The following is a 23,988-nucleotide window of genomic DNA, read 5'->3' as shown; positions in this document are numbered from 1 at the left end:
TAGAAAAAGGAATGCCAGTCGATGATAAGTTCAAAACAGTCGGTCGAACCAGCGAACCAGAAAGCACGGAACGTTACTCATAATGTTCCGTGCTGCCGTAAAGTGTTATGAGTGCTATGTTTTAGTTTATCACCTCTATGATGCACTACATCGACGGCCGGCAATATGACCGTATAGAACCCAACGGCCTTGGTAGGATGCTGGAGCACCTAACTGAAAGATATCGCTAACGACTTATCTTAGTTAACACACATTGCCATAACCAGAATACTTTCAACATGAATTACGTACATTTATGGAATCTAATAGCAATCCGACGGTTGCGTACGGTGAAAACGTAATGGATTATATGTTCAGGTCGCGTACGTTTATATAGTCAGTTGAGACGCAATCTTGTGAAGATGCTAACGTTAGCATACATTGTGATTCATTATCAGTTTGGCGTGTCGCAACGATTCTAGCCTATATAAACGCTAACTTTACAAAAGTTCCCATACAAACAAAGAAATCAATTCAACTATGTGCTGATGATTTGTGCTGTATATTATTGTCACATGTTTGCAAGAATAAACATAATTTCTTAGATAAGCACTACTCCTGCTTTATTGATATCATTTGCAAAGAGGCACGTAGAGATAACTGCATTGTTTTATACACATTTACTATCACAGTCCGCTATTGTTGGCCTGTCTTGTATTATATAGAATATAGGTAACAGATACATATATATATATATATATATATATACTATGGCAAATTCTTGTGCAACAACACCACTGGGCTTATCTTAAAAGGTTGCTAGAATGTAAAGTACTCGGTACAACATCGAGTTCGGACAGTGAGACTGCTAGCACTTGAGCTCTTGTTTGTCTTCTGCATCACGTTTCCGTCCTTTGCAAGCGTTCATTGAAAACTTGCGTGCGTGACGAAGTATGATACGGATACAGAACTGTTATCTTTTGACAGACAAGCTGCATTAATCATGCCAGAACCGAGAAACAAAACGGATCTTGGGATCTTCTCCTTCTTAAAGACAACCACAAAATGTAGTGTACGCCTGTGTAGCTCATTAAGTACTAAGGCATTTCTTTGGTATGCTTTGTTGTGTTACACTATTCCAGTATCAATACTTCCGTTAGCTCCTTACGAGGCCCTAGCTAGCAGTATCGAGTTTGCTTAACTTAACGCAACTTTCCTTCCAAGAGATTTCAGCGGATGCGCGTTTACATTTTGTAATTCGTTCAAAACTAGCTTTTCGAGCTGCTATTCTAAGCAGTGTTATCCATTGGCAATAGCCTCTGAATAACCTTAATCTGTTGCCATTTTAAGCCATGGTCGAAAATGTATTTCTCCACGATGACGCCTCTTCACGACGCTTTCGCCGATGTCAGTTCTATCAAGCGACACCAACGAGTCAACAACTGTCGTTTGAGCATAACATCCGAATACAGAACAGCCAAACCAGGCGAGTTGGCAGCGCGCCATGCCAATCTTAAGAGCATTCCCAAATGGAACGCGTGGAGGGCATTGAGGATCCAGCTTTTGATCTTGAGCCTGAAAACGTTGAAGGTCATTAGTACTTGGCTCCTCCCGCCCTCCGGCCTTACACTATCCACCGGCTTCTGGAAAGAGTACGGCGAGCAGCTTGTGCGATCGACAATCCTCTCGAAGCTGAATAAATTCCCGTGCTACGTGGGCGTCTATCCGGGACATGGCGTCGCCGTGAAGAATGCCCAACAGATTTTCTGCAGGGACAATAAGTAGATTGCACAACTTGTACAGCGTGTCAAAAACCTCGATCATGATTGGTAGCTGCAGCTGGGCTATGATGGCGCGGTACTCGGTGATGTCGCATAGAAGGCCCAGGCCGGCATTATGCGAATAACGGAAACGCCGGATATTGCTCAAAAGCGCTTTATGGAAACGTCGACCAAACTCAAACATTACTTGCCGTTGATTTTGGCCGTCAAGGGATTCGTCAAATGCAGTGATGCAGTTTCGCGTGTACATGATCACTTTTCTGGCCGTAGGACTGGTCTGATGATCTAAGAATTCGTTGTACTTTTGTTTCTCTAAAAGTACCCTTATCCACGCAGTGTACGACTTAATCGATCTTTTCAAACCGATCCTAATTGACTCCTCTAACGCTGATTGTGACTCCCTTTTTGCCCGAAGAGCCCTGCCTTCTTCAGCCGTACCGGACAGAAGTGGGAGGATTTCTTCGTAGAAAGTGTTCTCCACCAAATGGAATATAGCGTTGGTCTGGTAAACACTCCGTAGGAAATGCTGTTTTGGCTCCTGGTTGTGGTCTTGTGACACAGGAATCGTTTTGATGCCAAGATGGACCCCATAGAGCAAATGTTCCCGGACGAACTTGTGCAAGAATAGTTCCCACAGGGCTAGTGCCTGACGGCCACAATCTGATCCTCGAAGAATCAGTGATGTGCGTTCAAACGACTCACGTAGTTCCTACGAAATAAACAAGATATATTAGATAGTGAAACCCTTTGAAAAGCAGTTTGAATCGACTTGATACCATTTTAGTAAGCCTTACGAAACTGATCGATTTCGGCGGCCTTCCTAGGTAGGACAGGCACGCATTATTCTTACCTGTAACATATTGACGGCCAAGGTTTCACAAATGAAGGTTTCTCCTCCATAGTCTTTAACGGATGGTGCGACATTGATAATTGTGGCCGCCATGGGGGCAATTTTCGACTGAATTCCTCGACGAAAGTCGCGCAGAGGTGATGGTGTAGTCGACTTTCGTAAGTGACCAATCGATTGGTAGTACGCACGAATAAGTTCATCCAATCGGGTCCTCATACAGCTAAAAGAGTTCCAAGGCCCAGATTAACATTCATTAGCTTTTTATGTGGCGTCTACCCAAACCGACATAACCTAATCGCATAGTTATTGTTGTAATGCTATTGAATATATATAGGCCCTAAAATATGCCAGCTGGAATCTAATGACTTCCGCTGGGACACACGAGCGTCCTGTGGAAGCGATGTGTACCTATATTCCAACGCTTGATACGTGCGAATATAGGGTTGAAAGAGCTCTTTTGGCACTTTCCGAAGTTGGTTTTTTGTGGCAATATCCATAGGGATCTCTTCCTGAAGTTCCTCGCACAGACGGCGGGTTTTCGTGTAGAGCTGGGCCATTCTGGCTAGATGTAGCTGGCGAGCAGTCGTTGATGTAAAATCATCTTTGGACAACTGCATTTGTCCAGTAACATGATTGGCAATACGGACGCTCAGTGTATGCAAGACAAACTTGCCCATCACACATTCGGGGTAAGGAAACACCTAAACGAAAGATAATGTTAGAGGTTATCTTTAATAATTTTATGTGAATCACCAACAATATTAAATTGAAAACCAAAACATACAATTAAGGTTATTGTTAAGGAGATACTTAAGGCCTTAGCGTGGATGAACTGAATACCCACTAGTATTAAGAACAGAAACTAGCAGTCTCCTTAGCTGTGTGCGATAAATGGCGACTGACCTTTTGAACGAGGTTTGCTACCTTTCGAGTTAACGGCATAACATCCTGAAACACATCTGGGTGGATAAATGCCTTTTTTTGGGCGTTCAAAATGAACTGATCTACACAGGCTCCATAGCCACGAAAATTGCTCATGAGACCGACAATTTCTTTCATTTTTGCCGTATCTCCATAGCGTTGAGCAGTGGAAAGTTCGGCTAGTAGCTCTGCTTCAACCTGAAAAATCCATACAGTTACAATTCAGAAGGGGTTAATTCATTAAGACTTTTTTCATATTTATAATTACCCAATTCGTTTATTTGGGTTTCATGCAGATGAGAACAGATCCTATAATTCTTAGATATTCCTATTCTTTTTAAGCTCTTCTTCTACTTTTAAGCTAACCAATCGTTGCCAGTGAACGTTTGACGCAATAATTTATTAACTGTTAGAAAAAAAAAACTAGCACCCAATCTAAGCCGCTGCTTCTCCGTAACCGGTCTACCAAATATAACTTTCTTCTATTGTAGCTGCTTCCTGAATATGTTACGAGACTATGCACCTTCGAGTATTCATCCGCTATCTTTTGTTTAGCGTCGTTGTAACGACTAGACATCAACTCGCTTGCGGCCAAGTGAAGTTTGAGGACGTTGTGAGCATGATCCGAAACACCCTTATGCGAAGCGTCATTTGCGTCCTTCCTAGCAGAATTCAAATCGCCGGAGAGAATGGCTTCAAATTGAGCCACCAATGATTCAGCTTCAAGGAGCCGACTCCGCGGATAATCGTGCCCTTCAAGCATTTCACCAAGGTACGACGTCTAAAAAAAAGCGTAAAAAGATACGTACTTCAAAGTGGGTTTAAGGATGCCCTATTTGAGCCTAAACGTTCTACAGGGCTAAATGCATTCAAATAGAAGACAAAAACTATATTAATTTTACTTGTTCTTAGTTATGTTCTATGAACACAAATAATACTATTCAATAACTGTAAAGCTACCGTAGCGACGATATGGTCTACTTGACGTTTTGCGTGCTTGTATCTTTGACGGGTGGCCTTCTGCTGAGCCAGTAGTTCCTCGGTTCGTCTATGGAACGTTGATTCGATTTTGGAGCATCTCTAAAAAGGGTTGAATATTACGCAGCATTACTTTATTACGAAAACTACCTTTAGCACGAGATGATTCTTTTTGGCAACGAGATACGTACAACATTTAAGTTAACCCACGTACAACATGATTTCGAAGTTCGAGCGATGATCTCCGTACAGTTTACGGGCTGATTGTATATAACGTGCAACGAGTGGTGTGAAGTGATTTACTGAGGGTAAACTGAGGAAAATAAATCGCACAGAGGAAGTATTGATACTATCGTCTTCACTGCAATGGCCATCGACGTTGTCTTCACCATTCATCTTACCGAGCTATGCGTTCATTCTATTGAACCTGTTTTAATGAATTCACTTTTCAACCATTAGTAGAGATAGTGTTAACCGCCACTGACAAGAAAACCCATTCATTTATCAAATGAATACAGTGAGTGACTTTGTACAGAACCCCACCTCTTCGTATCTGCTTATGGTGCGCTCCCTGAATTGGAATTCTTGGGTGAGTTCCCCTATCGCACGCTCGAACGTTTGCCTCAGGACACGAATGTCGTTATTCGTTTCGAGTGTTTCTCCGCCAAGGGCCTGGCGTGCAAGCCGCTCGACGAAGCTGTCAACATCAAACTCCTCCTGAAAGGTTAGTCGCCATCTTTAAGTACATCGCCATTGCAATGAAAACGGTACACAGCTGCTCTTGCCTCTTGCTAAGTTAAGCTTGTGGACACACACATATATATATGTATATATATGCGAAAATGGTATAGGAATCCATCCGGGTTTTCAAGTTTCTTTATTTTGGAGCTATGACATTTTTTTATTTATAATAAATTAACGTTTGTGTAACTTACGTGCAAATCGATAAGTAATACAAATGTTATTTTAAAAAAATAAGTTTGAGGAGTAATACAGACGCAAGCCTCTAAATTCAGTATCTGATTTTCCTGTGTGAAAATCTGCAAGCTTTGTCCATAGTGTGCGTGTTTGTAGGAACGCAGTGCGACGCTAACATCAAGATTATGAGTGACGAACCAGCAAAGTTCAATAAGGGTCAGAATATCTCAGATGTATCCCTGGCAAAAAAACAACAAAGTAAACAATGACCGGATACTCATCCGAAGGAGCCCCTTTTAAACCTCATTTACACAGGTCCTTTGGAAATCCCTGCTTCATACCCTTTGTCATGGCACCATAGCTTAAATTGTAGTTAAGTATTTGTGTTAACTGCCAAGTAGCGAAGCTCAAATCGCAGCAGCATCAGCAAGCCTTGACTGGTACATCCAGAGCCGTCACACCCTTTTAGGCATATTTCAATAGAATTCCGGCCAGCAACTGACCGGGACTCTGTAACCCGAATAGCAAGAACAATGTCGAACAGCAAGAACAAAAAGGGCCGCGGTGACACATTCGAAAGAAGCGATTGAGAGCCCAACTACCTAACTGCGTTTCAGAGTTAATATATTACAGCACTTTAGTAACCCACCCATCTGAAACGGCCGCTGCTCTACCAGCGACGTTCCGTTAGCGTGAGGCTCGCGTAAAATAACTACTCAATTCGTTTGTCTAGGCAAGACATGGGCATGTGCCTTCACATTGTTGTAGTAGGTCGTTGGCATTGTCAGAGCAGGAAAAAGCTGTTCGAACTAATAATAATAATAACAACAACAATATCGCTGATAAGGCAACGTTTTTTTCGATCTCATGTCCGAAGCAAAATGATTAAGGTCACGACAATGCTTATCGTCACATCAGCTCTTGCCGTAAGAGTTAGTTAGAATTTCTGAAACTAACCAATGGATTATAGATTTCAAAAAAGTATTAGTACAACGCGGAATCAACCCTTTTCACCTGAGACTCTGCTTGACTGATTCGTTGTCGGCTGTGAAGTTGCAGTCCCTCAAACCAGAAATTTGACAGAGCCATTGTGTTAGTTATAACAGACTGAGACGCTCGAGTCAGTAATTTGTTGTGTTACATTCTTGTGTGTGTTGCATGTATTCGTATTTTTTTTTTTGTTTTGGACATATTGTGTAAAACGCCATTTATCTTTCCGATCAGTTGCTGGAAAAAGCCGTCAACAGATCTAGTTTTCCCAAACGACTCTGATAATACTGTTTCTTATTTGATTGACTCTTCATCCTCAGCGCCACAGTTGTTCGACTATACCAATACTTGTTAACTGGTCGTGAAAAAGCAGCTTGCGTCTATTAGGCCTGATATATTTCTAGAAGGCATTTAAAACCTATCGTTTCTCTAATTTGACCCTTAATGGTAAGTCTACTTGTATGTGGAAAAAAATCATTATTAGGTACCATAACAACGAATTGTCTTCGCGCAAGACCTATCTCCACCTAAAGAGAAAAATCAGTTTTTAATAAAACCTTACTTGAGACGAACCACAGCTAATTTTTCCCTTCAGAACTTTTCTTCAAACCTCAGAACTAGTTCGCGATCCCCATACGAAACGCTGCCAAACTGTATTTGTAACTATATTAGAAGTGTAATTGTTAAAAACTTTGTCCGTAAATACAATCCAGTGGAAACCTACGTAAGTAACTAAATGCGTTTTACGAATCCTTCGTTAAAGCTGGTCGAGATAATAAGGGTTTCGCTCGTTTCATTCATTCATTCATCTATGCTTCCATCCATCCATCCATCCAGAGAAATCATGCAATGACGACCTATATTAAAATAGCGGTCGACTAGAAGACTTGTTTGCTTGATATCAACACTGCCCTCAGTGGCGTCTTTGCTTAAGTCAGTTTCAATTGTTGGCAATCTCTATGCGTTTGGCAGCGACGGGGGAAGATATTGCATTGGTTCGCGTGTCTGTTATGGCGAACACCAACAGCAGCGGCACTAACAAAGTAATATTTCATAAAGGTAAGAGGAGACCCGTCTGGGGATCAGATAAGTTAGCATGACATTGTTATTGGACAAGGTGGATGATGGTCAAGTGAGCCTCACCCTAGAAGAATGGCATGGCGAAGCCATTCTTCTGCCTTGTAATACGGTTCGTTTCGAGAAGCTGTCAACGGCATAAAAGACGGATTCGCATCACTGCTTTCGCCGACCCGTTTTTAAAAGCGCTAAAAGGCCAGCTCTACAGTCAAGAACGCTGGACTAGATAGATCAAAAGGGGCTCATGTTTTGTATGATTTACTTAGCATACTAGAACGCACGTTTATTCAATAGTATCGAACAATGACATCAAACAGCCGGGGTTGCTGGAAACGGAGCAGCGGAAACCGGCAGAAAAAATCCCTTGATGAAGCGCGTTTTTGTTTTATCTTGAAGTTGTTGTCGCTGAATATGACTCTGCTAATCGGCATCACAATACAGAATCGAGCAGTCATGGAGAAAATCATTACTGCTCAGAAGGTTCGCGAAGGTCGTACGGGCGATAACCGAGATCTTATTTTAGAAATTGACGTTCAATTGAAAACAATTTTGGGATATTTAATTAATATTTAACACACCCGAGAAACACGCACAAAAGCCTGTCTGTCAAGGACAGGTTCGCAGTACGACCGTTGAGATTACCGAAAAAGACTTTGTCCTCAAAGCAGGGACGTATATTAATATTTAATCTGGTACTGCCAAAGACGCGGCCCGAGCCAGAATGGTGCCCTGGACCAGAAAGTACCCAATCTTCAAAGTTATGCAAAGATACATGCAAGAACAGTAACGTTTAAAATATGGTAACCCTATAATCTAGCATATTATATTAACGGGGGTTCCAACTCTGCCTATGCTGTATAGCGGCGAAAGTGATCGGGTCACAAGTGCCCGACGACATTTACGGAAGCAAAAGGCCGGGCCACCTTTGTAATTGTCTGTAACAAGACTAAATATTCACTGATTTTTATATTCACCTTCACAAACGTGGAAACGTAGTATATATGCAAGCTGAGCCAAAAGTCTTGACAGCTGAAAAGTCTGTATTTTACACCTGTTAGAGTAGCAATAATAAGTTATATATATAACTTATTATTGCTATTATTATATTATATAATATATATATATATATATATATATATATGGTATTCTCATATTAGTCAATAAAACAGTCTAAATGATGACAATAGTCAATATTCTGGTATACATATATACTTTACAAACATGTATTACAACATACTTGTATATAATAGAGTTCCCAAAAAAGAGCTTTTTTGTATGTAATATGTATATCTATACTTTACGGCACTATTTAGTTTCATCGTCGGATAACGACCATGATCATTCATCATGAAAACAGTAATGCCATAGTGACACATAACTGGTTTTTTTGACGTAATCAGGAAACTGTGGTGGCCAGAAAGGACCATGTATCCGCCAGAGCAGGGGAAAACGGAACGGCCGGTTTCGTTATCCGTAAGTATGAGACTTCGACCGATATCGGAACGGTTTAAATATCAGTAGAATACGATACATGTCATTATTATTCTACAATAAAGTTTGTATTTTTATTTACAATAAGCTGTAAAGTAATAGAGCTTAAAGGGTAATCCGGCGGACATGAAAGCGATGCCGACGCTATTTAGGTCTCTTTTACATGTTATAATTTGCTGCCCATTAAGCTCTCATTTATTAGCTAAGAATATATATATATATATATATATATTAAAAATAATACTAAGGTAAAGATCGGATCTAATCAAGATCTAATTGGTCTAAATCAAGAAATTCGTCGTTAGGAAATAGCGTGATCAAGATAAAGATCTATTGACAAACAGAAATTATCAGTATCGCTCCACAAGATGCTGCTGATAGAACTTCGAGAGAGATGTTCCCTGTATTTTGTACAGTAACAAGTCGAACTTCAATGAGAGCTATTGTTTGAGGTACGTGCATCTATACAATGATAGGTTCGGCGCAACGGGCTAAACATGCATGTCGTGCGTCGACTGCTGCACCGGCTCAAACGCTAAAGAAAAACTATGTGTAAAAAAAAAGACCTACGGTTACATCATGCAGATACCAAACCTTAGTTGAAGGCAACCTGAATATTTTTCGATCCTACTGTAATAAATATAATGTAACAAATTGCCAAGAGCAAAACAAAGCCTAAAGCCATTATGATGTTATAGGTTAATATAAGGTACAATGATACCTTTACCTGTTCAAGGTAACCAATAAGATGTCCCATATCGGTAGGATTCACTTCACGTCCTTCATAGTTTTACCTGGAGACAAAAAAAAATTGATTTAATCAGATCACAACCTTTCTGGCCTTTGCCGATATTTACGATTTCAGAAAAAGTTACTATTTAGTTACCTACACTCACTTTGCGGAAGTTTCATAGAACGTCTATTGTATTATTATTATTGAAGTAAGTTCGAATGGTCTCATTCATGGTTGGTTATGTAACATACGTTAAGCACAGATGTCCACGGAATAAATGTTCACATCGATAGTAGATCAGCGTAAGAGATACTGACAGCCATCTTTGTGTTCGTGAATGATAATGAAGTGTCATTTTCAAACGTGGAAAACTAGACACAGGCTGATTTTGATTAACGACCAACCGAATTAACACAATCTAGATTGACAAACTCTTTTCGCTTGTCCTTGAGGAACTAACATCTTTTTCTAACGGGCCTTATCTTTACCATTTTTCTCTCCAGGCCGAAACTATGCTGACCGGCAAACAATCAGCCGGACTAGTTCATGCTAAAAGGTCAATTGGAGTCTTAGTAGTCAGTAGATAGAACTCGTTCTAATAGGGTAAAAGGAAGACAAAGCATTCTCGCACCGTCAAACTGACCCGACATTTCCTAATACCTTTTCAGCTAAAAACGATTGCAAATAATGATCTTCTAGTATAACTGCAAGACACGCTCTTTTCAAAACTTCCCGGGTACGACTAGCACCGCGCTTGTATTGTTGCTCAATCTCATCTTATGTGGAAACTTGACGATGTTTCATAGCGTTCTTTTACTTTTAATTAATAATAAATAAATAGATATTTATTTGACAAAGGCACGTATTTTAAAGGACAAAAATGGACACAACATCTACAGGAAAACTGGATTCTTCTGGTTAGATTCCGCCAGCGGTTCAAGATTTCAGAGTAGATTTAAGCTCTGATTTTTATTAAAGAGGCTATGTCGCTTGGAAAGATGTTAGATAACGTCGCCTAAGCCGTCTTTCGAGATAATCTGCTGCAGCTCTCTTGTCCCTATGCCTTTGCTATCGGAAAATTCGTGTAGAAAAAACGTGAGAAGCAACCTAAATGCACAAATGATTACCCTCAAAGTTATCGAGATGTTTTATGGCCCACGACACTTGATAACTTCACAAATACCTAATAATCCTCATCGCTTCAGCTTCATGTGTGTGTAAATTTCCTGCGTAAAGCTGCTGTCGCATCTCCGTGTCTGTGCGTTAATCTGCTATTTTAGCGCTTAGGGAGAGGCGCTTGAATATGATTGGCCTTGCCAGCACGTTAACAAGACCTATATTTGTAACACGTACACTTCACTAACTCAGCATAAATCATCAGTGTTATACATCTACTCTGTAATTCAGCTGTATCTGATCATGAAACATTTACACGATATGCATTTCCACAGTAGAAGTGTTGCCGTGGGCGTATTGGCTCGTCACTCGCCGATAAAATTGTGGAAAATCTCACGTAAATTTTACTGAAAAGATCTCGTTTTATCATTACATGAGATACTTACGATGATAATCTTTTTTGATCTCGTTTATCGTTCTCACTAAAAAAAGGAGACGCGAATTGGCAGGATATGCGTCCTCTATTCGTTTTGCTATATACATTTTACATACATTTACTCTATATACATTTTACTATAAAACACTCTCCTGATTAGTGTTTAGCGGGCGACAATTAGTTTTCGAGCGCTTACTCTTAATAAGCATGTGACGCTTAATGAGAGCTTAATTGTAATGAAACCGAGCGTTTCCCGTTATGATGTTAACGGGAGACGCGCGTCGGCATTTGAAAGATACTTGAATTTCTAATCTAAGGAAGTTTTTCTCTGCGACATCTTGTACGTTTCAATACGTAATGAAAATAACGTTTTTCGTACTTTCTTTCCACCTCCCTTGGAAATTACCGTTAGAAAAAAAAAACAAGTCATTCTCGTGCAGATATTTCATATGATTTTTGCGGAAATCATATGAAATTTGCTCGGAAATCAGAACGAATTTGGAAACCTACGCAGGCGCAGACTGCAACATACACCCACAAGTCTGGATGCGCTTGCTCGATAGTTATCATCGGTGCATGCTAGATGCTGTCTAATATGAGATACAATAGCTAAAGCACTCGACGGATCTAACAATAAATTAACTCTACTACATTTCCTTGTCGTTACGCGCTCGCTCGTCGTATTTGAACAGTAGCCGAGGTACAGTTGGTGCATAAAACGTGCATGCACGATAACATAGCTTTAGCTCGTCCTGCCATCATGCGATCCAGCGCCATATAACATATATACCGTGCCATATGACGCCGTGAATTGGATACTTTCCAAAATACATCCATAAATCTAACCGCTCTTCGTGTGACAGCTACAGACTGGGCCGTCCACTGAACTGCTATTACTTGGCGGGATGCAACCAATGCGGTTCTACCAATCCGATGACGGTCATTGGAGAGGCACCTGGTATCATTTCAACGATAATTCACATATCTATTAGATAGTTGACTGTTTCTAGGCTGTTGCATGCGGGGGCCGCTGAGTGTCAAAAAATGTCACTCGTCTTAAGTCAACACTGTCGTAAAATTTCAATGTTGCTCCAACGCACGCCCAATCTATGACGTCGGCACGGCAAACAGATCAAATTGCCGCATTTGTACCTAAATAATGGCAAGGATAGCTTCTATAATAAAATACATTTGACTGTTGCTTCATTTTTTCATATGCATGTTATGTATTGGTTACAAGAAAATACAGAACGAACCATAGCCTCGTTTGTTCGGATGACAGGAAATATACTGTCGTCTTGGAAATTTCTCCGACCTGAAAGAGGCTCGCACTAGAGAAAGCTCTGGTTGTCTTCTAAATATCGTGTTGAAGTGCTGGGATCGGCCTTAAATATCAATGTTAGACCTCGTAAAGCTGATCACAATGTTCACAAGTTAATCTATATCAGTAGCGTATAGATATCCCGATGTTGAGGTGACGCACTCTAAACTCGAAGATTATTTTACACGCGAAACGATCATGCTATGTTGGTTGGTCATTGATTGCCTAACGCAGAATCGAGGCAGACGTACTGCAACAAGTTGTAAAAACCAACTTCCACTAGGTGAAAATCGAAAATTAGAAGCTAGACACCTGATTATTACCGGTGCTCCAAAGCAGCTCAAACTATAATACATTTGTCAGACTATCACTCCAACACCGAAATCGCGTTGCCACGTGGGACCATCGCAGCGAGCACCATATAGCGTACGCCCTGAATAAAAACTACCTGCCTGATATAAAAGCTGTTTATTATAAAATACAAATATTCACCAAGCTTCTACAAAATACCATGTAGTTGTATATGTTTAATTTTTTAAATGTTCAGGCTATGCGTGTAAGGGTACTGTTATCATCTATTCTGTACTTTGTGTTAGCAGTTCGAAATGGTATATGCGTAACCATACATACGCGTATTAGGTTCTCTTCATGCACCTCAGGAAGCTGCGATACGTCTTTTCGGCAATCAAAACAACGACTCTTCTTTCTTTACTACACGATATTAATGGACAGTAATAGTGATGTATTATACAATCAACAAATGAAAGGCTTAGTAGCTCTTACTTGATTGCTCATTCACCTTCAGAGAAAAAAATAAGAGCGAAACAATCAGCCAGGGCCACGGTCGGCGCAGGTTCATCATTAGTAATGCGCCAAAGCAAGAATACGAGACACGCTTCGAACGTTTATATATATGTTATACAGTTCATATATTGCGTAAACAGTAACTAAACGTACGTGTCCAACTGATAATTTACGTTGTTGTGTTGTGTAATCAGATCTTCGCTTTTTATTTCGTGAAGTCCGTTAATTGAATAAGTATGGAATGAAAATTTTCCAGTTGGCCAGCGACTTCTGCTCTGCTTAATGTACAAACTATCTATTTGTGTCTGTAGTAGGTAAAGCGGCCGCGTGAACTCTTTGTGCTCTTTTATTATCAGTATTAATCCGCCAGTTTTCCTTTGTCATTTCTCGATATTCATCCAGTAACAAAGGTCCAAATTCCGCAAACAACTTAAACTTGGGAAAGTGACATCGCGCAAAGCTAAGAGTACATTAACGAAGAAAAGCAAGTCCAATTCAAGGTTTAATAGATTTACTAGTGAGAGACCTCCGATCGTCGCTACCTCCCTGTCAGGCAACAACGCTAACAACAGAGAACAAATTTTGAGTTTGTTCAGTATACTCTTACTGGTTTGTGAGCTGCTTTGGGCAGAATCAGCTTGAACTATTGATTTTGTCAATTAGCTCGACGCCTAAATAATTGCAGGGGAAACTGGGAGGGTCGTGTGATATTGATTCGAGAGGAGCTGCTATGCAAAGGTCGATCTACTACTCCAGACACGCGAGAGAAGGTCTGTTCGGTTGCACCGCAAAACGACATCCGGTAAATATTACCGATCAGTTGACGCCTTCCCGTTAATAGTAACATCGTTAACGCTGCTGGGGTACCAGGGGTGGATGTGGTGGATTAACCTGGTCCCAGTACCCGTAGTCAACACAGCGTCTATAACCTCGCAGCCGCACGCGGCTGAATAAATATTGACCAATTTTAACTGAGGAGCCTTCGTGCTTTGGAATTCGTATACTGTATAGCGTTGCGGTACTTACGCTCGGCGAAGGATGCCAGCAGTAAATACCTCATGTACTGTAGAACAACAGCGTTCTATAAGTAAGGAGGAAAAGCTCGGTATGTTAACATCTAACTTGTATAACCACCACCGTTGTATAATATATATACATTGTATATATACATATACAACATATTTCTTTTGGAACAAGTGAGCAAACTTAAGTTAATTAAGTGTATTGGCCTTCAGATACTTAGTTAAAATGTCTACTATGGCCATGTGAAATAAGCGCGTACTCTTAGTTGTTTGATACCTCATATATATATATATATATATTTTACGTGAACGTTTATATTTTACATGAAATTCCAGCATAGGTTTTTATCGTCAAGGGCCTGACCGAAACAGGGTATCGATAGCAGATTCAAATGTACATTAGGAGACTAAATATGGTAGTTCTATCAACTCGTCAATTGTTATGCCTAATAGTATAAAAACTGCTTAACCAGTGTGTGAACCAATTTCACCACCATTTCATACTTTCGCGCCATTATACATGCTTATCATTATGCCGTTTCCTTTAATCATGAAATCTAACAAACATAGTCTAAGGATAACAAGTTTAGTGGCCCACATACTACACGGCCTTTTGAAGCAAACCTGAGGAAAAATTTGTTACTAGCTAGAGACAGGTATTGACTTTTAAGACGGCAATAGTAAACGATAGGTGACTAAACGACAGGTGATCAACTAGTCATGCAACGAGTTGCTTAAATAACAAAATCAGAGATATATGGTTATTGATATTCCTCATTTCTCCTGCGGGAAACAACTATTATAGTTGAAGATGTCTCTGTGAGCATTGTTGAAATGCGTAAAGCCGTTGTTGAAGGAACATCGGAAAGATGTTCCTTCAACAACGCGTTGTTTTGTCTATTGTATAATAAACAACTGATTTAACTTACGCGATCCAGAAAATTTAATTCTGTGTTGACTGATTATTTATATAAATTAATAAAGAAGCGCGATTGCACCACATTCTTTTCCCAACTACTTCAGTAGTACGATGATGCCAGCTCCAAAACAATTTAGAGGATACTTTCCCCCAGTACTTTTAATAACTACGAATGCGGTTTGCAGATTACTAAACTGTTGTAAAGTAAATCAAAAGTTGTAAACGTTGCGATGATAAAGCACGTCGTGCGCAAAATATCCACTCAGAGACTACCTAGCTATCCGAGCACGTGCACGCTCACATGTGCCTATAGCGACTAGGTCATCACAAACAATGCATTTGTTTTCAGAAAATCTTGAAACTGAGTATCGTAGTTCTGCGTTCATTATCGCCGGTGACAGTGTTTTCAATAAGATAAAGTGCCTTAAATGTCATAAACGCAAATAAGGCGCGAGTTCAAAAATAGCGCGTACGGTCATCCCCATGATTAGACGAAGACGACCGACCGACCGACCAGGTACATTTTAAATGCATGACATGATCCCAAAACGGCGTAGACGGTGAACGTTACTCATTTAAGTGACGAGATGGTTCCCTGTGGAAATGGGCGTCTCCAAACTACTCAGTAGATAATAAATGACCATGAATCGACCAAAACAGACAGTTAAACGGATCGCAGGAGCTCGTCGCCATCAACGCTGTTTACACATACGCCCGTCCATGCACATAGCAGATGCACAAAATAGAACTAGTGGTTCTATTAAAACTACTCCCTAGCCACGTAGGTGGCCACTGTCAGCGCAACAGCAACGCCAGAAACGGTTATAACCATTACGTGACACTTTATTTCTTTAGAGCTTATAATCCGCAAAAAAACGGCATATCTTTCGTTACAATGTAGTCTTCTGACCTAACGAAGTGGTTGATGAGAAAGGGCATAAAGGTCGATAAACCATCTTTAGATTTGTAGGTGCTTTTGTGTGTCGCTATGCGTGCATCTTTCCAGCGATTTCGGGAGAGTATTCTTTGCCAACCCTTGATCTAGAATGTGTATTATATGATCTTGTTGTTTTTAGAGCGCGCTGGCAGGTCTGCGAAAGTGCCGGAAATGTGGATCAATGATAGTGCTGGGACATACGAAATTATTCTTTTGTCGACTCATATCTTTTTGGACCTAAGCAGGACCAGGTGGCTAACCAAAGTATACACATGTATATGCCTACAAGGCCCGATTAAAATGAGATAACGTTATAATGGACCAAGTTCAAAACTTGCAAAAATCAGTTATTGTTGATCATGAGTATAACTTTTCGCAATATGATTAAATCATCTATTGAAATAGGTGAGTCGACAACTGATGAATGTGCAATGTAACTCCAGGATGGGACACAGATTTACATTAAACAAACATTAAGAGATCGAATCAAGCACATACAGGGCTGTGTCCGTCCGCTGTAAAAAAAAAAAACATCTTTTCGACAAACAATTGACACTCGGTACAAAGTCGAAATGATATTGGAGGCACCTACTCGATTATTCTGGCAAACGGGGTATATTTCTGCTGTAGTACTCATGACTAACAGTTAGAAGGTGAGCGACTAGTTTAGGCTGCATATCATACGTGCCTATTGCATGGAAAAATACCAGTATCACAGTACTAACACAGCATCTTGGCCAAAAAGCACTTCTGCTATCTTACAACAACTCGATTTCCCCACTTCTTACTGCCAAACGGTGAAAAAGGTCAATTTGCCGTAAGAGCCAAGATCTATGTTAAACTGGTGCTTTTCAAGAGCCCTTCGAAATATTTTTGAAAAGCATAGATCTACATTAAATTACTAACGAAATTATCTATCGAATTAGTCAATGTGACATTCTGCGTAACAAATAGAACTTACGGCTGCACGATTCCCGTTTCAGGTTTGACTACCCCTTCATCTCAGTTTTATTAATGTTTTCAGTCAAAGCTTATGCTGATTCGACAATCACCAATGAATGGCGATCGTACGAAAACGACGGTAGAACTCATTCTGTTTGCGTCAAAGTATAGAAAGACGACATTCACAGACTAGTCATCATGCTGGCGTGGAGCGTAATTTACAAAGTATTTTCAGTAGAATTCGCGCGCTCTGTAGACTTAATATTTTTATTAAGTTATCCTATCTTTTAAAGTGTGAAAAATGTCTTCCTTAGGAAAAGGTTATTATTAGGGAGATTATCGCATATGCAACTATTTCATCTACGACAATTAGCCTTACATACATTTATGATCCATCTCGTTAGGCTACGGTACACTCCACAAATCTACGAATTCGGTTTAATAAAATGAAAAACAACCAACAACCCCTTAACTTCACACCTAATATCTCACAATATTCAAGCCATCTATGCAAGGGCCGGTGCTCACAAAATAATAAAACAGTGACATTTACCGTTGTCTGTAAACAAAAAACGCACGCAAATTGGTATTGAATTTGTATGAGTCTCTTGCTAGTGCTGAGGCGGTAGGAAAACAAATACATACCTAGTTAAAATCCACACCAATTTGGACCAAAATCAGATTCTAGGAAATGTTTCTGGCAAGTTCAATGAGTTTCCGATTGTCAACAGGTGATGCAAGTGCAACATACATATCTGATACCGATATCTGAACTATTAATAGGCTGTCGTCCTGTCTGATTGCCTTGACAAATTTACAGGCTTCCTACTTAAAATTTGCCACAAAAAGTTCTCCAATAGTATCTCGTCACTTGTTATTAGCCCTACGATAAAAGTGTCAATAGGTACAGTATCCGACAAAAACAAATATAGAAAAAATAGCTGCTTACCAAAACCAATGCAAGGATACTAAAAGAATGCTCAGTAACTGATTTTACATACGTGCGATCCTAAGTCAGCCATAGTACAAGTCAGTTTCGTACATACATGCACGCATACACATTCCACTGAGACATAGTGTAGATAGCGCTAACAATTGGTCGCTAATCCTCAAGGATCAGCGTACGAAGTCCTTTTTCTTGTACTGAAAGCACGCTTATCAGAGTTCACTATTGCACACCCCACAACAAAGCTTTGTTGTTACTCTCTATCGACTGATCTTTAAAAAAAGAGGGATTTCCACGGAGTTCCAGCACACGAAGTCATGAATGCATTCAGTTTTGATTCAATATTGATATTCATTTCATTTGGCCTTACAGGCTTCCTGAACGCAATGATATCGCTTCAAATCAACTGGAGTAGGCCATGTGCGTCTCCTGTTGACGGCATCGTACTGAAGAAATTGACTATGAAATAACAAAGCCCACAGATAATCATTGCTTGAACTCGTGACCGGCACAAGCACGGATTTTTCTTTTCTGAACTAAGTAGAACCAAATATGACAACATAAGCGCTAAGAGGTCCAAGACAGGATAAGGTTCCTAGTACTTGCTGAAGTTCGACTCTATAAAAAAATACACAAGTGGTTGAAAAATGCAAAAAACTAGCTTCCGCCCTCGATACCTTATGCGTTGCAATCGCACACAAAGAATGAACTGTTGTAACTATGTTTATTTTTACTGCCGCCATAGTTGGTGGCACTACTGACTGTGGTGATACTGGTGCCCGTAACGGGGGAACAGAAACTTCACCGTTGTTGAGTTGCCTTTGCTACTGTTATTAAAAGAGTGGCATTACGGGAAAGGGCGGACCGTGCGACGACTGCCAAACAATACATTTCGTGATGCCAGTTCACCTGGGGAAATAGCAACGTGTAGAAATCAGCGTTCAGTGTCATTCCCTGTGAAGCGCTTGCTGTCTCTTCAGTTGTCAATTCAATAGTGCCAGATTATTAATATAGACAAGCCTTGCTAAATCGTCCCAAGGACTTAGGCCGAAACGAGCGTGCAAACAGTCGAATGGCCGACTCTCAGCTTGTAGTAAACATAATGCTTTATCGGGGCTATAACGCCGGTTAAGTAGCAGTGTCAAAAGGATATTTCAACAACGACAACAGAAATGATGTACTTTCGATGACGAATTTGAGCCTTGTTAAAGCAGCGGCCACCGTTATGCCGTTATGCATCACTTATCCACAGATCTGCTATTGCCAGGATCGCTTTTACTGTCGTACGTACTCCTATGTGTTCACTTGATAAATATAACGGGCGCACTATGTGAGATTACAGGCTTTTTGCCTAACTTTTGGCGTTCGGCAATATGATTTTCCTGCCTAATAATGCTCTGTGTTTTAACGTTCAAAAACGTTGGTGTGAGTGCATGTTAAATTATTATTCTTTCCGTTAAAATAATTATAAAAAAATACTAAAAAGTAATTACATCATTTGAGTACGCAAATGCAGGGTGGATTGGGTAATTGATAACAGACAATTTTTTGGTAGTATCCATGAGTTTGTAGTTCCTAAGTATATATTTCTGTAGTTACGTAAACACCTATTAAGAAATCTACATATGATCACAAAAATTGGTTATTGGCATTGCTAACCGTGTTTTGTAAAATAAGCCTATTTATCGACCAAAATACATAATCACAACTGCGGAGATCCTGCATGGAATGATACCAGGCTAGAGTGATAGAAATCATCAAGTCAAAATAAATCCGTAGCCATAGCATTTGAGTGATTGAAACTTTTGTACGAATGTTTGCGTGAATTGTTCTGAAAGTTTGCAGGTCACGCTGCACATATGGCATAGGCAAGGGCATAACTCATAAACAGCAGTTTCTTTAGTCTCACAAAACTCTCATTAAATAATGGAAAATCTTTTTAAGCATTAGGATTGACCTCAACGGGCTTTTTACAACAATGAGTATTCCGAGGCCCGTATTGGCGTACATATCATGCACTCTGTTTTGTGCCGTTTAGTGAAAAACGACTAACTTCATATCTGTTCCCAAATTTTTAAGCGCTCATGAAACGCCGGTAGGGCAAATGTCGTTCATGCAGTGGTTGAGGACATATCAGAAGGCGAATCTGAGCACCAATTTCTATCCGATCAAAGTTGTTGGGTTTGTAGTACAACATAACCTAGCATGTACTGCACAAACATCTCAGTATTTGATCCTGCAGACTCGTGCGAAGTATTATATGTTTACTGCATAGACCGAAGGGCACCTGCAATGTGAATCTAATTCTGTGTTAGAAATCATCTTGTTCGGATGTAACTGGTGTATAAACATACGGCCATGTCCGCTGCCGTTTCTGAACGACTGAATAAGCATGTGACTACAACCTGTCATTGCATATTATTGAACGTTATTGAGAAAGTGTTTGACGAATGCGCAATTTGTCAAGGGGAAATTCGTCCCATGGTTTGTTATGTGATTTTTATAATATACGTATATAATATATTGATGTCATTTATCGCACTCCCTAGCATTTTAAGAAAATAACACTGAACACCCTGTCTGTGTTTTTTGACTTCAAAGGCATTATTTGCCGATTCTTTTAATTCGACTAATGTCATGTTTTAAACGTTCTGAGACGAACTAAATATATTATCTAGAAACATCAAAGGAAATCGAAAACTCGGTAACTCAATTTTAACTGAAGATGGAACCTTTCAACACAAATACCCCACCATCGACCATTGCCCACATGCATCAGTATGAGCACATTGGACCGCCATTTGTGGGTCGAGGATAGAAATAAATAAGCTAAGTTCTGTCCTATTACGGTTCTCTTATGTAATAACCCTTAGTTTGTTTGTCGTTATTTTTATAGACTTATTTATATAAAGACCCAACAAGTAATTTCTCGGCTGTCGACTGAAATTTTAGTTGGAACATATGCCGTTAATTGTTTCTGGTAGAACACTTAGCTCATTCAACTTCGTATGGATATGGCGTGAGGAGTGACCTTCGAGTTTGCTATGTTTAGATGCACCTAGCAACAAACAGATGTTCGTCTGTAATAAACCCCCTCGTCGGAGAGCAGGAAAGCGGTAAAGCAACTTTTGGTATCGTGACGTATACTCAACCAACACTTAAATCGACGGTTGCGCGGGAGAACCGTCAGAAACTGATGCAAGTCGAACATGATCAAACAATCTACAAATGGTCAATTTTAAAAGAAAACAAAAGCAGTCAAGCGGCCTATTATACGCCCAGAACCTACTAAATATAACACAGTCAAGAGATATCACAAATGACAAAGTAATAGTTGACGCGACGAAAGGCCTGAGTTACCCTATAGTTACTAGGCAGATTTATAATCTGAAGTTTCAGTAGATTTCATAAATAACTACCAGTGGTCTATTAATTCGCATCTATTAATAGCTTTTCAAGTCAATAACAGCAGTAATTTTATAATCGATACAACATTTTAATCAGACAGATACCATAATTACTGAAAAAAAAAATTAGAAAAAGTGATCATCAAAAAAATAATTTAATTGTGCTTTCTTTATTATATGAAACTTGAAACGCACATTTTAGAACCTTGAATTGAATAGAATACTCGAGTCGTAAAGCATAATCGAGTAACTAGATTTGTTCTTCTCTTAGAGTTGATTAGACCATTCAAGTGTGTATGCGAAACACCGTAAGGTGACAGAAAGCGTTCCACGTTTGACACATATATGAACACTTGTAGTTGAAATTACGTTACATTACCTTGAGGTAAGCATAAAGAACACCATAATAATGCTACGATTTAATATCACGGGTACATCCCATTCTTCCTTTCGTTGTCGGTCGGTCGGTCGGTCTCGTTTAAAGCAAACAATACGCGTGCGTTACGTAAAACGAATTTAGAATCACCAAACACTACTTAACATATTGTATTGTCTCTCATTGTGTGTATAGACGAAATAGACTAGAGAATGTCTGCTCTGTAAGTGCGGCAACTACTCTCTGCCCGGGCCTTCGTCAGTGTTACGGTATCGTCGCTATAGTGGCGCCCACCTAGCAGCTGTAGGCGCTCGCCAAATGAGACACGAATCAAAAGTCACGGGTGAAGAGACAGCCGGACCGATGCAAGCGAAAAAGGAAAGAGAGCGCGAACTAACTGTACAGTATTAAAACATACAGCTACACGCGAGTAGATCTATCTGTATGTCGCCGGTAGCTGGCGCCGGTAGCTGGCGCCGGTAGCTAGCACCGCTAGCAGAGATGGCTGTCGTGGACGGAGTCGTGTAAGAAGCAAACTATATGGTAATCACACAAGTAGACAAGCTGTACCGTGGCCTCTAAGAGGCTACGGTGGAAGCATTAACCAAGGCTGAGGGGAAGAGAGGGAAGATTATGACGTCACGGTCAGCTGGTTGGCGATGGCGCCTGGACGAGAAACCGCAAATACGTATTAAGGCGATCGACTTACCCTTAAACGACATGGCGCCAGGACGAAAACAGTAGATAGTATTATAGGACATGCCCATACCAATAGTTGCCTCGAAAGAATAAACGTATCAGGTTAAGGTAAGTAGAAATCGAAGAACAAAGCGATGAGGCTATAGGCGACATGCGTTACAAAGCGCACGTGTTTGATGCGGTGATGACGACTGCAGCTCGAGCTGTCACTTGCAAATTATCTATGTTACAATCATTGAACCCGTAGTTAGGACTACACAAATACTCCACAGAATGTGTTAAAGTGAACTATCGTGAACTTAACTCTAAGGAACCGTTATTTATAAAATATAACTTATTTACTAAATAAATAATGTAAATATTATTATAACTAAGTATTGTTTACTAATGTACATAACCAATTATTTTTATCTCACTTTACTCTCAGCATCTATTTTAAAAAGGCTGTCGAGTCAGTATATAACACCCTACAATTACGACAGCTACCTTATTCAAAAAATAATTCAAAATAGAACTACTATAACAACTAACATTTGCTCTAGGAAACTCCTTTTAAGAGCATTCTATGAGATAACGTATCTGGCTTCGAATGTGATAATATAGACGCCATGTCCTGGTTGGCTTCTGTGCCACTACCTGATTGCATTTTTGTACACGGCACATTTATACGTGAAATTTTCATCAAAAAGCTAAGCTGAAAACCTTACTATGTTATGATTCTTTATTTACCTGTACGCGTTAGACAGATTCTTAAATGGCATTTAAAACTAAAGACACTTCTTTGTTTGTCCTGCGTTAGAACTATGTTAAACATGCCTAGTCCTTCCATTACAAACTTTAATATGCTCTTTTGGACGTAACGCACGTTTTAGTGTCGTTAAGCTAAGACACTAGAATGTGCATAATAATAATAAACTTTGCATGGTCCAAGTGATTGATCCCATGATCCAAAAGATTTGATCCAAACTAGATTCTAAAAAGGACATTATGCCAATAGATGTAAAGATCAAAGTGCTGAGTGGCAACCCTTACCAGAATCTATTAGAAACATTGCGGTTATCAGCTTTTTTCATGCACTGGTAATCTTAAAACCAAGGTATTGTCAGAAGCAAGTGTTTCTTTTTAATTCTTTTCTAAGCATTTAGGTATAATTTTAGTAATTTAGTATAGTATAGTAGCAAATTGACCATTTTTAATTCTTCAATCACGCCCAAACAACTAAACCTACATGAAGCACAAGTAAATAAGTAATTATTTGAAATTAATAAACACATTCCTCGAATCTGAAAACAAACTCGAAATGAAGTTCAACGGTAAGAAAACATGCGCTTAGTAAATCCTAAGT

General features: G+C 39.8%; 1 protein-coding gene and 1 long non-coding RNA gene across 6 annotated transcripts; one reads left to right on the top strand and one right to left on the bottom strand.

Annotated features, from left to right (window-relative positions):
* Positions 1-576: 576 nt before the first annotated feature.
* On the bottom strand, positions 577-22,973 carry LOC111260418 (exocyst complex component 5). Of its 5 annotated transcripts, none has more exons than XM_022833165.2 (9): positions 22,239-22,973; positions 9,713-9,779; positions 5,053-5,226; positions 4,492-4,611; positions 4,055-4,312; positions 3,514-3,729; positions 3,019-3,311; positions 2,611-2,830; positions 577-2,469 (listed from the first exon to the last, which is right to left on the bottom strand). In XM_022833165.2, the coding sequence occupies exons 2-9, from the start codon at positions 9,740-9,742 to the stop codon at positions 1,609-1,611; spliced, it is 2,172 nt and encodes a 723-aa protein (XP_022688900.1). In that variant the 5' UTR covers positions 9,743-9,779; positions 22,239-22,973; the 3' UTR covers positions 577-1,608. The 5 variants fall into 5 exon arrangements, with proteins under 5 accessions (XP_022688900.1, XP_022688898.1, XP_022688901.1 ...); XM_022833163.1 differs by lacking the exon at positions 22,239-22,973 and adding an exon at positions 21,948-22,145; XM_022833166.2 differs by lacking the exon at positions 22,239-22,973 and adding an exon at positions 18,839-18,924.
* On the top strand, positions 19,359-23,013 carry LOC147753492 (uncharacterized). Its single transcript, XR_015311065.1, has 2 exons — positions 19,359-19,444; positions 22,140-23,013. It is a non-coding gene; the product is annotated as an uncharacterized LOC147753492 (long non-coding RNA).
* The last annotated feature ends 975 nt before the right edge of the window (positions 23,014-23,988 follow it).

This window comes from Varroa jacobsoni, unplaced genomic scaffold, assembly GCF_002532875.2.
Source record: "Varroa jacobsoni isolate VJ856 unplaced genomic scaffold, vjacob_1.0 scaffold_437, whole genome shotgun sequence".
Taxonomy (NCBI): Eukaryota; Metazoa; Arthropoda; class Arachnida; order Mesostigmata; family Varroidae; genus Varroa; species Varroa jacobsoni.
Note: the sequence above shows the minus strand (reverse complement) of the source record. Positions and strands in the feature narration are given on the sequence as shown.